The sequence below is a fragment of the Puntigrus tetrazona genome, chromosome 13 (assembly GCF_018831695.1).
Source record: "Puntigrus tetrazona isolate hp1 chromosome 13, ASM1883169v1, whole genome shotgun sequence".
In the NCBI taxonomy this organism is placed as follows: Eukaryota; Metazoa; Chordata; class Actinopteri; order Cypriniformes; family Cyprinidae; genus Puntigrus; species Puntigrus tetrazona.
Genome location: NC_056711.1, coordinates 16542026 through 16558251, shown reverse-complemented (window position 1 = coordinate 16558251; position 16226 = coordinate 16542026). Strand labels below are relative to the sequence as shown.

The following is a 16226-nucleotide window of genomic DNA, read 5'->3' as shown; positions in this document are numbered from 1 at the left end:
TAGAATGGAGAATTATTAACTTTGTATATACCCTGATGCTAATATGGAAATCTATAAGCCTATGGAATCAATTCTGTCACGAAATCTGTCTGCTCAGACACTCAGAAAGTGATTTGTCGTTTGAAAAGATGGACAAACGCTCGTTTTGAGCAGGACTGTTTCGCTCTTTTTGTCCTGCCCATGAACACACAAACAGGTTTTGCCTGTGTGTGTGCGTGCATGCGTCTCTCTCTCTCTCTCTCTCTCTCTCTGTGTGTGTGTGTGTGTGTGTGTGTGTGTGTGTGTGTGTGTGTGTGTGTGTGAGATGTGTTTTCCTCTGCTTCCACTGGAGTGAAAGTTCCAGCGTCTGTCGTTCGTCATGACAGTGTTGCACCGATGAAGGGGTTTTACAAAGGGAATTAAAGAAACACTGCACTTTAGATTCGGTAAGTCGACTTTAAATCTATGTGAGGAAACCTCGACACGTCATTGTATTTCATAACTGTACTCTTTTTTTTGTTGTTGTTTGGCAGAAGCCTAAGTTTTGCGATTCGCGACAAACGTTACAAAATCTCACGGAGTCGCGTCGAGAAAGAAACGTTTCGAAAAGTTATGGACACAGATTATATTTAAATAAACACAGGAAAAAAGTTCAGGCCGTAAATGGTGGTCTCAATGTTGTTGCGACACACCCAGAGGTTGTTGAAACAGATGTGAGAACTTTACTCTATCCAGTCAGATTCGTTTTTAATGACTGGTTACTGATAACGAACAGGATTTCTGCTTTTCGACAGTTTGAAATTATTACGATTACAATACAATATACGACTGGTATTATAATTGCATCTAAAGTCCAGAGATGCTTAAATTGTTACCTAAAATTACTTAAATTCATAAATTTTGCTTTAGTATCCATGTTGGGGTTAAACTTAGTATCCATGTTGTATTTAAACCCTTCAGACTCACAATAATGACTAAAATTCCAACCTTAAATGCATAATGACCATAAATCGCCATACATGATAATAAATAGGCCTATATATATATATATATATATATATATATATATATATATATATATATATATATATATATATATATATATATATATAATATAAATAACCTTTAACAGTTATTTCGAAATACATAATAACAAAGCTGTAGGTGGATAAAATCATAGTGTAATATGATACTTGTCCTACTTTTATTTCGTTTTATGATATAAATGTAACATTCGATTTCTGTTTTTTGGCATTTAGTGTATAGATTAAGTTGATTTGGTTGTCACTGGATGAATAGATAATTTAATTACTCAAAAAATGTTAATCATTGAAACACACTGAAACAAACGTAAAAAGGACAGGTTCTTTTTTTTAATTAAAACAAATTTTATATGTATCCAGCATAATTTTGTTTGTTTATATACAAGCACATTGTCATATGTTAAATGTAATTGTAAAGTGGTTGCCCTCCTGTGGAATTAATGTGCATTACCATTTATCTGTTTTTTTAATTATTCCCTTAACGCTGTCTGTTTTGGTGCAGGTGTAAATATGGCTCATCGTTCGCAGTGCTCCTCTGCCGGGGACAATCCCCTGGACCCCAACTACCTGCCCCCTCATTACCGTGAGGAATACCGATTGGCGATTGATGCCCTGGTTGTAGCTGACTTGGAGGGCTACTATGGGTTTCTTCAGGAAGCAGATGTGGTTGATTTCCTATCCCGTACAGAGATTGATTATATTAAAAGCATGGTGCAGGCTCCGCAGCACATCGCTCAACTAGAGAGGAGATACATGGCTGAAGATGTAGATGGCTCTTCTGACACTTACTGGCCTTTACATTCAGACCACGATGCGCCGAGTCTAGAGCTAGGTTGGCCACAGCATTACAGATTTGTTGGACCCACTGAGGTCACTACATTGGTGAACCCATCTGATCCTGAGATGCCCAGTATCAAGGAGCAAATCCGCAGAATGATCAAGAATGCACAACAAGTGAGTTTTGCATACAGTTCAAGTTCAGAAATAGCATTAGTGCATGACAGAAGTAAATACAGACTGTCTTTCCTTATTGCTCATTGATTTTAATCGCTTTGGTACCGTTTTCACAAGTAAGCAGTAAGATCTTAGTACAGCAAACTGGTCACACTAGTTTCATAGCTGGTCTTTCATTCTAAACTTGACATAATGACAGTTATTATGCGCTCATTAGGGTTGTAGGATATAATGAGAACATTGGTTTAATTGGCAAACACAACGGAAAACTTCTTTCAGTGTACATATTATAACTTCACGTTAATTCAAGTACAAACCATAAAGGTTTCTTGTTTTAGTTTGCCTAAAGGTGCTAAATGCAAAATGCTGATTTCATGCCAAATTAACACAAGATCTGTCATGTAATATCATAATAGTTGATGTGATCAATGATAGCATGAGATACAATTACATGCACTGTTATAGTACTTCCATTCACATTATGCTTCTGTATTGTAAAAGTTTCATGCGTATTCTGCAGGCTTGTTTTTTTGTCTCCAAAATGTTCTTTTGTTAGAATGAATTCACATAGTTTGGGGTTTTTTTCAGTCTCTTTCATGAACTTTTGCCAAGCGTAAAATAGGCTGGGCCATCTTCTGTGTACAGTGTAGTAGACCGAAGTCTAAGTAAACATAAAAGTAGACAGTCTTTCATGCCCTCCACCACTCTTCATCTAATGTTTTCCTCTTTGTGTTTTACTGTATGTATGGTTATCCTGCAATGTTGACACTTCAAAGGCCAAAAAAAACCCCTAAAAGTTAACATCATGAAATGCATAATGTTTTTCTTTCAGTAATATATATTTTTATTTCTTGTTCTAGGTTATTGCTGTGGTTATGGATATGTTTACAGATGTTGACATCTTTGCTGATATCCTTGGTGCAGCGTCACGTGGCGTGGCTGTTTATGTTCTTCTTGATGAACTGAATGCTCATCATTTTGTCGCAATGGTGAACAACTGTAGGGTAAATCTTGATGAAATAAAAGTAGGTACTTTCAAAGATGTCTATTTCTACTTTTCATATGTGTTATTTATATTTAAGTTGAGTAGTCTTTAAGAGAGGATTTATATACTTTTCACTTGCAGTTCATGCGGGTGAGAACTGTGTCTGGTAGTACCTATTACTGCAGAACAGGAAAGACCTTCAAAGGTCAGATGATGGAGCGTTTTATTCTAGTAGACTGCAGAGCTGTTTTAAGTGGCAACTATAGGTTGGTATTTTTTATCTTTTGACAGTTAATTGTAAATCACAAAAATACCTTATATGTGTTTTTGGTGTGGTCATTGAATATGTGTTGATTAATATATTTTCTTACTGTGTGTTACAGCTTCATGTGGTCTTTTGAGAAGATACATCGTTGTCTTGCTCATCTATTTCTGGGACAGCTTGTAACAACCTTTGATGAAGAGTTTCGGATTCTTTTTGCCCATTCAGAGCCACTGGTTGTTGAAAATGTTTTGGCAAATATGCCACACTATGGTGGTGAACCGGAAAGCTACTACAACACTGAAAAGACCCACATGTTTAACAGACAACATCCGACTATGGGGATGGAATGGGCTGGACGTACTACAGAAGATCATATGAAATTGGGTTACAAAATGTTACCTATTAGAAGTGAATCCATCCACAGTGCAACAGAAGCAAATCCCTCTGTTCAGAGGCACATGAACCTGCATGCTTCCCAGCAATATAGAGGGGACAATCAATTTATAGAGCATGGAAGGCACCAAATGAGAGCAACAAATGAAACGATTGGCTTTAAAAGACAAAGTTATGGAAATATACCTGATTACGAATACATGCCCGCTCAAAACCATTCAACTATGAGAGGAAACCAGTACATGGAGGGAGCAATGCCACAGGGTGGCCACTTTGCAAGAGAACCGCATATTTATCAGGGAGCTGGATTACAATCTGGTTATGACATGTATGGAAGGTTTAAAGGCCAAGGGCAACACATTGATCAGTTTTCAGGGCCTGTCTACCCTCATGAGGGGGATGAGGCTGAAGCACCTGGAGCTTATGACCATATTCAAAGATACCTGCAGTCTCAACCTGCTATGGAGGAAGGACATGGTCCAAGAAATCCACTACCGCCTGTGCAGTCCAATCTCAAGAGACATAGCATGGGACATTCTTATACATGTCAGACCTCCCCAACACAACCAAACCCGCCAGAACAGAAACGTTTCTTCAATGCAAACCGCAAACCACAGGATGTGAGTCAAAAGCAAGGCCTGCGGGACTGGAGGATCAGCTCATACCTTAGTGCATATGATGATGCAGGAGAGCTGGACTTATCTGAACTTGAAGTATCCACTGCATGTGATGACATTCCATGTTTTACGCAGGAAGCTCCTTGTGGCCCCGTATGTGCTGAAATTAGACCAGGAAATAGAGAGTTGAACAGGATACATCCTCAGAGGGAAAATCCCACATTTGTCCAAACTCAAAATGATTCTTTTGTGTCTGACAGTTTAGTTAATCCTCCATGTGATTTATCACAAATAAATATCAAAACAACAACAGCATCAACTTCAGAGTCTTCTTGCACCACTGAGGGTGACAAAGCAGAGGAGCCGCAGAATAGAGAACCTAAAGAGACTAACCGGATAAGTGAAGAGTTCCTCAAAAGGAAACCTAGTCGACCTGTCCAGAGGAGTTCCAGATTGAGACACTCGCTGATATTCAATTCAAATCTGGAGTTGCATACATCAGAAGAGATGAAAGATACTGCTGGAGAAAAAGATGGGGATGAATCTTCAAAGCTTTCAGCTCGTGTGTCACAAATCTTCGATAAAAGGAGGACTGGTTCTCCATTTCAACCGTTTCAGTGGAGAAGTTTGGCAAAGTCAGCCACATTTGATAACTCCACCTCAGAGTCTGCACAACCTGAGGATGAACTGAACAAAACTGGTGAAAATTCAGATGTAGATAAGGTTGAAAACTGCCAAAATCTTCGAAGGAATTCATTAAAGGGTGATCTGCAAGAAAAAGATCAGCCTCAAACAGCTCCTGAAAAAAATAGCCAAAAGGATGAATGTCCATCTAATTTATTGCAAAAGCCAACCTCTTTCATAGATATGAATGACCCTGACTGTAGACTGAGGTATTTCAAAGAGTTAGCAGCCAAACGAAAACTTGCAGCAGCAAAAGGTTCTCAGAGCAATCCAATGAAAGCCACCCAAAAGTTTGCTCTACCAGAGAAACCTTTGGCTAATGATACAGATGAAAAAACAGGGCCTGTGTTCAAGACCTCAGAATCTTCACTGAAGTCAAAAAATACCCCTTCCACAGTAACAGAAATCAAAGAAACATATAAAGATACCACATGTGAGGAATCAAGTGAAGACATCCCTCATAGAGCCACCGATGCTGAAAAAATAAGATTTAAGAAAAAACTTGCAGAAGAGTCTGGCTCAGCTTTAAAACATTTTAAAGGAGAGATTGCTCAAGCTCAAAAACCTGTTGAAGAGGCAAGAACAATATCTACAACTAAAAACCAGACACCTCCCATTCTGAAATTATTTTCACAAAAGTCTCTCTGTGCCTTACAAAATCAAGCAGATTCTGATGTTTTAGATACAACCTTAACCAAATCTAGCCTCAAACAATATCATATTCCTAAAGAAACTGATTCATCCCATGCCATTGTAACTCAGGGTTGTCCTCCTGTTAAGTTACCACAGGCAAAGTGTGTGTCACCACTATGTACTACTCCAAATGAGGGAAATCTATCTGCAAAAGACTCCCAAATTCTTCCACAGAGCTTAATCAATATTTCTAGCACTTGTTCTGATACTGAGCCTCTTTGTTCTAATTCAACAGCAAACTTGGAAATTGTAGATACTTGTGTACCTTCAAAAAGTGACCGCAAAAATAAAGTTCCCTCTCCTACATTTCCTACAGCTGGAATTAGTTCTATCAAACACCCCGCTGCAAAAAATCTTGACTTATCTCAGCACCTCAATGAAACTGGGGAAGATATTTCTAGACACTTCACTGCAGGGGCTGAACTGTCTACAGCAGAAAATGTGCATTTCCAACACTACTCTGCAAAAGAGACAAACTCTTCTCGACAGCATAATTTAATGGAAGCTAACTCTTCCATACCACCCACTACCACAGAAAGCGAACAAAATTCTACTACAACAGAGTCAGACCATTCTCAATACACTAATGCCTCTAAAACAGACTGTTTTCAACAGCCTACTGCAGTGAGAAAAGATTTTTCCCTGCACCCCACTGCTAGAGAATGTGGAACTTCACCAAACTTCCCTATTACAACAGAAGCGGATTCTTTCCAACAGCCAACTGCAGCAGAAGTCATCATCAGTGAATCATCATATCTCTCCACTACAATAAACTCTTCTCAACCACCAACTGAGCCAGGAGAAGGCTCTTCTCAGCCCGGTACTAAAACTGGGACAGACTTTTGCCAACAATCTAGTGGAGCAGAAAGCGAAGACTCTGAAAAACCCACTTCAGTTCAGACAGACCCTACTACAGCAAGAAATAATTCATCCCAACAGTACACTGCAGTATCCTCAGACTTTTCAAAACATCCCCCTGTAGTTGGGGCAGACACTTCAGAACACCTCACTGCAGCAGAGGTAGACTCTTCTCAGCTGTCGGCTGCATTTGTAAAAGACTCTATGCAATACCATGTGGAAAACAAAAGTAAACATTCCCTAAAACCCTCTACATTGGGTACACAAACCTTCATTCAGCCAAATGTTTCTGCTGCAGCCTCTTCACAACATTCTAGTGCAACAACCACCGATTTTTCTCAGCAACCAGTTGTAAAAGATATAGAATCTTTCCAGGAGCCTGCTGCAACAGAGACAGGGAAACCAGAAGCAGACACAGACTCCACCCAAAAGTCAACTTCAACAGCCACAAACTCTTCAGACACAGACACTTCCCAGCAGCCCACTGCAACAGATTCTTCCCAGCAGCCCACTGCAACAGTCACAGACTCTTCAGACACAGACCCTTCCCAGTGCCCCACTGCTGCAGTCACAGACTCTTCAGACACAGACTCTTCCCAGCAGCCCATTGTAACAATCACAGATTCTTCAGACACAGACTCTTCCCAGCAGTACATTGCAACAGTCACAGACTCTTTAGACACAGACTCTTCCCAGGTACAGCTTTCCAGCTTCCCCTCTACAGCAGAGATAGTCTCTTCCAGAGAGCCAAATGCAACAGACACAGACTCTGCCCAGCAGTCTGGTGCAACAAAGACAGACGCTTCCCAAAAACGCACTGTAACAGTCACAGACTCTTCAGACACAGACTCTTCCCAGCAGCCCACTGTAACAGACTCTTCCCAGCAGCCTACTCCAGTAGTCACAGACACTTCTCAGCAACCCACTGCAACAGTCAAAGACTCTTCAGAAACAGACTCTTCCCAGCAGCCGTCTACAGCAGAGATAGTCTCTTCCAGAGAGCCAAGTTCAGCAGACACAGATTCTTTCCAGCAGTTTGCTGCAACAGAAACAAACGCTTACCAAGAGCCCACTGTAAAAGAAACAGATTCTTCTGGGCAGCCCACTGTAACAGTCACATACTCTTCAGACACTTTCCAAAAGCCCACTGCAACAGTCACAGACTCTTCAGACAAAAAATCTTCCCAGCAGCCCACTTCAACAGACTCTTCCCAGCAGCCTACTCCAGTAGACACAGACTCTTCCCAGCAGTACACTGCAACAGTCACAGACTCTTTAGACACAGACTCTTCCCAGGTACAGCTTTCCAGCTTCCCCTCTACAGCAGAGATAGTCTCTTCCAGAGAGCCAAATGCAACAGTCACAGACTCTGCCCAGCAGTCTGGTGCAACAGAGACAGACGCTTCCCAAAAACGCACTGTAACAGTCACAGACTCTTCAGACACAGACTCTTCCCAGCAGCCCACTGTAACAGACTCTTCCCAGCAGCCTACTCCAGTAGTCACAGACACTTCTCAGCAACCCACTGCAACAGTCAAAGACTCTTCAGAAACAGACTCTTCCCAGCAGCCATCTACAGCAGAGATAGTCTCTTCCAGACAGTCAAATGCAGCAGACACAGATTCTTTCCAGCAGTTTGCTGCAACAGAGACAGATGCTTCCCAAGAGCCAACTGTAAAAGAAACAGACTCTTCCGAGCTGCCCACTGCAACAGTCAAAGACTCTTCAGACACAGACTCTTCCCAGCAGCCCTCTACAGTAGAGATATTTTCTTCCAGAGAGCCAAGTGCAGCAGACACAGACTCTTCCCTGCAGCCTGCTGCAACAGAGACAGACACTTCCCAAGATCCCACTGTAAAAGACACAGACTCTTTCAAGCAGCCCACTCCAACAGAGGTAGACTCTTCCCAACAGCCCACTGGAGCCATCATAGACACTTCCCAAAAGTCCACTTCAGCAGACACAAACTCTTTCAAGCAGCCCACTGCAACAGAGAGAGATGCCTCCAAGCAGATTGCTGTAAAAGAGACAGACTCTTCCCAGACACACACTGTAACAGCCACAGATTCTTTCCGGCAGTCCATTCCAACAGAGACTGATGTGTTCCAGCAGCTCACTATAACAGAAAGTGAATTTTCCCAAAGTCCCACCAAAATTGAGACAGACACTTACAAACATCCAATTAAAACAGAAAGTGAATCCCATCAAGACATCACAGCAACAAAGTCTGCCTGTGTGAATGAGAAAAAAGATGATATCAAACTAATAACCATACCAGAGAGCATTACTCAAAAAGACAATGGTATATCTCAAAATGCAGTCATCACAGACTTACGTTCCCTAGCTGAACATTCCCAATCTGAAACTGCAACACTTTGTCATAGCCAAGTAGAACTAAACCAAACACAAGCATGGGCCAAACCATGTATAACTCATAATGTAAAAGACACAGATGATGGTGATTTACCTAGTCTTGATTCAGTGGAGGTGAGCTCAACTCAGCCTCAGCTTTCACCAGAATCTTGCCGGTCCTTGGATGTAATCAGCTCAACTCAGGGAATAACACAATCACCAAATCCTATGGAATTTAGTTGTCCAAAGGACTCAAATCCTGAGAAAGCAGATGGGTGCATGACATCTGACACAATTACAGAGCAAACTCAGAGTCATGACACTCCAACTATGGATGCAGGGCCTCAGATAGAAGTTTCTACAGCTGTAGAGTCTAACGGGATTGATAAAATTAAACAAAAACACCAGAGGTAGAAGAGACTGTGACTAACGCTGCAGAGGTGTCAGAAAAATCACATTTGACTGTTCACGTTAATTCAGAAAATCAGTCTTCTCTTGCAGAGAATGCAAAATCGATTGTGTCTGCCCATCAGACATCTACTGCAAATGTTATCTCTTGCAGCAATCTTAGAGATGACACTAAAGTTCTTTTAGAGCAAATTTCAGCAAAGAATCAAAGCAGATCTTCCTTGTCCAAGCAGACTCCTGCTGCACCCAGTGAAGTCAAAAAGGTTGAGGTTAGCTCTGCAGATAAATTGTCCTCAAATTATTCAGGAAGGCCTTGGTCCTCTAAGACTACACCAGAAGAGCGGGAGAATTTACTAAAAAAGATGGAGCAAATGCGTAAAGAGAGGAAGGTCTACAGCCGTTTTGAAGTATGTTGTAGGATTTTTTCATATGAATTAAAAATGTTCAATATCCGAAAGCACAATATCCAAAATACTGAAGTTCAATGTTTATATGTAAATTTACATTTCCTTGCATTACTCAAGCATTTGTATTTGGTGTTTTCACAGGCCTCATAAATTAAACCATTGGAAGAGGTGCTTCATTGATGAACAATAAGAGGGAAGAGATTTTGCCAGATTTTTCCTCTTTTTTCTCTCTTACCTCATAACTGTGAACCTGCACAAACTTGGATTGAAGTGTCTTACAACTTTTGACTATACCAAAGAGTGCTGCCTATAGTCAGACAGTGGAAATCCCTGCAGGGCGTAACAAGCTATGCAGATGATCTGCATGCCAAAAACAGGAAATTTACCAGGTGGAATAAGCTTTTGATTGGGCAGGTAGTTCTTAGTGTGTATATAGCCTATATAGTATAACTGTGAAACACATTTCCAAATTTTGCAGTTATTGGGAGTTCTATATCTAGAAATTATGATCTGTTATAAATACTGTAAATAGAGAGTTGTTTACCTAACAAAAACAAGGAGTTAATTAAAAAGAGACTTGAGCATGTGAGCGATGAGAAGTGGGGGAGGAGTTGCTTGATATTGCCAGGAGCAAGGAGCAGGTTTTCTGAAAGTCTCCAACATCATTCTTATACTGCCTCAACATGTTAACAGAGTCAGACTATTGTTCATGCTTCAATATGTCATAAAACTTTTCTGCAAGTATTTTTTTTTCATTTAATATAGGTATTTTGTGCCCAGATGTTTTTCACTGAAAGAACTTCATAGTGGATCAGTAGCTGAGCACACATTTTTCTATGTAGTAAACTTGAAGCAGCAGGAAACAGAAAACATGGAACAAATTGGAGCTGGCGCAAAATGTTCACAGGATGCTTTGAAGAGGGAAAGGGGAAATTGTTCAGTCATGTGGCCCGGCAAGAGAATAGAAAAGGACATTCCAATAGATGACTAATTTAATTGTTTACTTGTCCATCGGTTGATTGTGTAAACAAAAGATACGTTACTGTAAAATACATTCTGTTGGCCTGATACACAATGTTGATGCACAATGGAAACTCCTAAAATACATGTTCATTACATAACATATTAATGAATATAACATGTAGCACCTTTTACTCAAAGGAGTTTCTCAATATACCAAATCGATACAAAAATGTGCAATATTATGAATTCAGAATGAGATACTGATTTATTTAAATTGTGAAATTTGTTTGTCAACTATTGTCAGGTTCCCATATGTTACATGTGTAGAGAACCAATAATGTCTGTTACATGTTCCCACCTGTTCCAAAAGTTGTATGTTTGAATCATGTTTATAAAGCAAAATGAGTAATACTACACTGATATGAAAATAAAACTACAACATAAGACATGTTCTTTAAATATTAATATCTCAAATGTGTCTTATTTGCCTTTGTTTGAGCTTGAATGAAAAAAAATGCTTAGTGAGAAGGAATTTATCACACAGACGGGAAAAAAATGTGTTTATAATCTTCTGATGAAAGTTTACACAATTTCTGTGTTCAATCTGAAATCATTCCCCTTTGGTACCATTACGTGTGTGTTTTTTGGGAACAGACGGATAGTTGACTCAAAAATGTTATTTACTTTCATGTCATTTCAAACCTATTTGACTTAATTTCTTCTGTAGAAACATGAATTTTATATCAACAAATGTTGCAGAGAATGGGGATAAAATTATTTTTAGTGAGCATCTCCTTTTCAAAAATCATCAAGCGTGTTTATGTGATGTCACTGATCTTTAATTACTCAGGCAGATTTGAGTCATGCTGCAAAAATGTGAGCCATGCAGTTATGCTTAAACCAATTTACAGAACATATTTTTTTTTAGCCTGTGATGTAAAAAAAAATGTGTTATATAATTGTGCTTGGAGTGAAATAAAAATACTTAGTATGTATGACTACATCAGAAAAACACAAGGCCCTTTGTATTTGCACTTTTATAACACCATGCCAAATTAGCTTGTCAGTTTAAGTTAATCTCTCAATATAAGCTTTATTCTCATAAATCTGAATTAGTTCCCCTGCCATTTCTTAAAGACGCCTGCAGTTGAGCGGAGATCTAAGTTCAGTTTGTATTTCAGCAACAGACTGTAAGGCTGCAGACATGACTTGCATGTTGAAGAAATTTTACCACATAGCTGCCTTCTGCTGGTATGTCTTTGTCATTCAGTCTGTTTATGCGAAACGAGATTCAGATATACCACCTGGGATGTTTGTGTATGGCGGACCCTGGAAATACCTCACATTTTTAAACCTGGTAAGGTGACACCCTTGTGAGGACACTTTTAAAATGGTTCTGACAGATACACTACTGCAGGTTAGTTGTAAATGTTTCATTTCTCAGATCTTACAGATGATGTTTTTTGGACTGGCATCTGTGAATGACCTTCAGCCTGTTGGGAAAGGCTCCAAAATGTCACTCCTCTGCTTCTGCAAGGACTTGCTCTTTTCTGTCTTTGCATTTCCAGTGGGGATGGTGAGTTTGGATGTTACTTGTTAGTCTGACTTTTTTTTTTTACCTGCGTTAGCAGAAAACAGTGCCAAAACTGATGTGAAGAGTACATTGTGCCAGTCGTCTAGATATCAGATTAATATCACCATCTATTATATATAGATCAGTGACTAATATACACTAATAATATGACTAATAGTGACTAATATACACTCTCAGAAAAAAGGTCCAAAAGCTGGGATGGTACCTTTTCAAAAAGTACGCTTCTATATTCACCCATAAAAGATATAGTGAATGTGCAATGGTGAATGGTAGATGTGCAAACATACCTGGCAATAAAGTGATTCTGATTCTGATATTACTACCTTAAAGCTACATATTAGGCTAACATCTATTAAGCACAAATTACTACCTGAAGTCTACACTTTAGTATTCTACCTTTAAAAGCTACAGATTTTGTACCTTTTTATAGTATAGTTCATTTAGTGGTGCTCGGTATTGTTGTCAGGATCAATATGTTTTGCGATTTAAAATAGAATAGACCAAATCATAAAGTCAAACCAAGTTTGCTAGTAGGCTCTAATTAAATTCAATACAAAGTACCAAAAGTCATTAAAAGAATACCGTAGTGCTACCATGCTACTCCAATAGTGATTGTTTAGTAGGCTGAAGATAGGTGGAGATCTAGATCTAGTTATCTTCGATTCTTGGATATTTTAAGAATCGAAGACAAGTAGATCTACATCTCCACTTAATGTTGTTGAATAGAGTCCATCAGAACCCATTAAATGCTGCTTTTAGATAGACGTTTAAATTTAACAGAAATGCATAGAAATAGCCAATAAATGTGCACCATCTACTGGTGATTAATGGTAATATCGCTTTTTTAATGCATAATAATGCATAAGATTTAAAACACATCAGGGCCAGTAGTCACAAAAGAACTTAAGGTTAAAAGCATCACCTAACTTGCCGATTTAAGAGATCTTAAAAAGGACTCCTGAATTTTTGTAAAGTATTTTAGCACTAAAAACTAGCTCTTAAATCTGTGAAACGTTAGGAGTAGTGAAGAGGACTCCTACGTCACTAAGACCAACTCACAACTATAATAAAATGGCTGAAAATGGCAAAATATATCAATTTTAGAAACAATTTGACGATAGTGATTTTTTAAAAAGGTGTCACTTTTAGAACCGGTTTTACAAACAGGGCTTAGACTAAGTCAGGATTAGGCCATAGGTCAGTTAGGACAAGTAAGTCATTTTTATAAACATTCATAAAAAAGCATTCCTGGTGTGCATCTTAAAACAAAGCAAAGGGTGTTTTTAAGATCAATCAGGTTTCTTTCAGCTCCAAATTTGACTTAAATCCTTTTCATTATTAGCATTTTTTTTCCTACTATGGAAGTCAATGGTGACCCAAACTACAGCCTGGTTACAAACTATTCTTTTAAGACTTCTCTCTATTCCTTTTACTGCTATTTAGGAGATCTCTTAGAGGTGAGCTAAAATGTTTTGTGAATACAGGCCCAGTTCTTCAAGCTTTAATAAGTAGTCACTTTACAGTTGTGCGCATCTTATTGTTGTTGTTATTTCTTTATTTCAATTGTTTTAAGTTTGTAGTTCTGCTGTTTTGGGTGATCTTTGCTTATGATCGACAACTGGTCTATCCAGCTTCGATGGACAGCCTCTTCGCTCCATGGATGAATCATGCTATGGTATGGTCCTCTATACGAATCATTTTTAAAAATGTAAATTAAATTGATCCATATATTGGCTGATACCAGTGATTTCACACGTTTGACTCATAGCACACTCTAGTTCTCCCAATCGTGTTTGGTGAGATCCTGCTGGAGCCACATATCTATCCCAAAACGAAGAACGGTTTGGCAGCTTTGGGGTTTGTCGGTCTCGCTTACTTAGGATGGTGAGTCATGATTATGTGGTTGACTGTGCTAGTTATGAAGCTATTTGTCAACGACCCAACATACATATTCCCCCTCTCTCGTAGGGTGGTTTGGGTGTATCTGACGGTGGGAATCTGGGTCTACCCTATACTGGGGCTGTTCAGCAGCTCGGGATTGACCGTCTTCTTCTTCTTCAACGTGCTTGTGCTGGCTCTGCTCTACTTGCTCGGACAAACTTTGAACCGTAAGGTTTGGGGTAAGAAAAGAAGCAGGATCATATTTCTGTGTTTTATTCTCATTATCTAGCTTTTACTTATTTGAAAAATACCCGTATTAGCACTTCCTCTATCTGTTTGCCTCTTTAAGATGAATGGCTTTATATATTCCTCATTTGGATGAAAGTGCTTGCAAAATGACTAAATGGAAATAAAAATTGGAATATTTGTGAAAAATACGGTTGCAGATACGGTATATAAATACTTAACCAATACCAATATACTAATTAATATTTCCTGTTTACTCTCACAGGGAAAAAACATCCAACATTTACAAGAACGTGATGACACACGATTGCTGTAAAATGTTTCGGTGAACTGTTAAGAATTATTTCCAAGTGGCGTCAATACGGACATCTGATGCTGTTCATTTGTAATAAGCACACTTGCATTATCATAGTTTTGTATATTTTTTTTTATCTGCGACTACTTATGCTAATGTAAGTTTGAAACTGCGATATGTATCTGATGTTATAGATATTTACACTAAAGCTAGTGTCCTCTAACAAGTTAAATCAAAAACTATTACTAACTACTAAAGTATGGTTCATATCTGTTCACTTATTTAATGGCTATTTAATTAATAAGACATAATTAAACTTTATTTTGAGTATTTGTGCACAATGCATATTTCTTAATGTTAAGCCTAAAATATGCTTTAATGTCAGTGTTAATGAGGACTGTATATGATATTTGAATACTATCTGTCTTTAAATGCAAGATATTTAAGACGTGCCTGAAGTATACTTTCAATAGCTCCACTTTAGCACAATCATATATACTTCAGTATCTTTAGTTGGAGTTCAGCATTATTAAGAACAAAAAAAAATTGTTAGTTGTTCCAGTCTACGAGACTCTAAGTATAACAGTTTAGTAAAAAAAGAATAACTGCAGGGTATTTTTAAAAAGCATATAAATATGTAAATGTATTTGTGTTGTATTTACAATGAAATAAATGCACAAAAATGAATTTCAAGCATGACTTTGTTGAACTGTTTATACATTACAGCTTTATATCGTACACTGCATGCTTCAGTTAATTACTGATCTGTCTTTGGAAACTTTGATGTTTAATGCATGCTGATACAAACGTTAGAAACATTCTCTACTCCAGAGAATGTTTGTTGTTGTCCATGGGAATCGGTGCATCATATAATTTCTCCTCTGAACAGATCAGAGATCAGATCAGAACAGATGATCTATATTTTGGATATCATTTCACGACAAAGTTCTTCATGGGAAGACAGCAGTCTTTGTCATGTCACATGTGAATAACCAGTAACCCAAGTCAAAGAGAACCTGTCTGGTTTCTTTTATCGCTGTTAATGATTAGGAAGCAAAACTCATACGATCTTCCCCTCTCAGGTTGAACTTCCTCGCAGATCTCTGTATTCTTTTATATGGTGCAGAGTGTTTGGATCTGCATCCACCAACCCAACGGAGAGGAGTTTAATGATGAGGTGAAGTTCCTGATCATTCATTCTCCACTGCAGGAAAACAATCAGGTATTAATGTGTGTCCTTCACTCAGCAGTAAGAGAATGAGATATATTTTCACGTATATATATATATATATATATATATATATATATATATATATATATATATATATATATATATAACAAATACCTTGTTTATGTAAAGTATATTTTTTTCTTGAAAGGCATTTCCAACTTTGGCATGTATCTGTTTTGGAGACAATGCAGTCAATAAACTTAAAAAACACTCAAACTGCTTTTGAGCAAAACAGCAGCAATAAAACATATCGTGTTCAAAAAGCTACTGAATTTATTGCTCAAGAAAGACTGAAGACAGTACAAAAAGCAGACTAACATAACATCAGCACTATGTAAGTGTTAACTCCCTGTCCACCTGTTTTTGTCATATTTTTTT

General features: G+C 38.4%; 2 protein-coding genes across 2 annotated transcripts; both read left to right on the top strand.

Annotated features, from left to right (window-relative positions):
- The first annotated feature begins 275 nt into the window (after nt 1-275).
- On the top strand, nt 276-11066 carry fam83ha (family with sequence similarity 83 member Ha). The gene is given in 7 exon segments (XM_043254831.1): nt 276-425; nt 1525-1976; nt 2837-3001; nt 3103-3227; nt 3345-9235; nt 9238-9638; nt 9780-11066. Coding segments are annotated over 6 exon segments (7035 nt in total). The 5' UTR covers nt 276-425; nt 1525-1532; the 3' UTR covers nt 9789-11066.
- Nucleotides 11067-11759: 693 nt separating this feature from the next.
- On the top strand, nt 11760-15171 carry LOC122356270 (androgen-dependent TFPI-regulating protein). Its single transcript, XM_043254797.1, has 6 exons — nt 11760-11958; nt 12046-12177; nt 13769-13870; nt 13964-14079; nt 14164-14315; nt 14588-15171. Exons 1-6 carry the CDS (start codon nt 11806-11808, stop codon nt 14617-14619), a joined length of 687 nt encoding a protein of 228 aa, XP_043110732.1. The 5' UTR covers nt 11760-11805; the 3' UTR covers nt 14620-15171.
- The last annotated feature ends 1055 nt before the right edge of the window (nt 15172-16226 follow it).

What these genes read in the sequence shown, in the direction of transcription:
- LOC122356270 (XM_043254797.1), top strand. Translation starts at nt 11,806, where the DNA reads ATGACTTGCATGTTGAAGAAATTTTACCACATAGCTGCCTTCTGCTGG. An exon ending in ACCTCACATTTTTAAACCTG is followed by an intron (nt 11,959 to 12,045) that starts GTAAGGTGACAC and finishes TTCATTTCTCAG; the next exon opens with ATCTTACAGATGATGTTTTT. An exon ending in GGTCTCGCTTACTTAGGATG is followed by an intron (nt 14,080 to 14,163) that starts GTGAGTCATGAT and finishes CCTCTCTCGTAG; the next exon opens with GGTGGTTTGGGTGTATCTGA.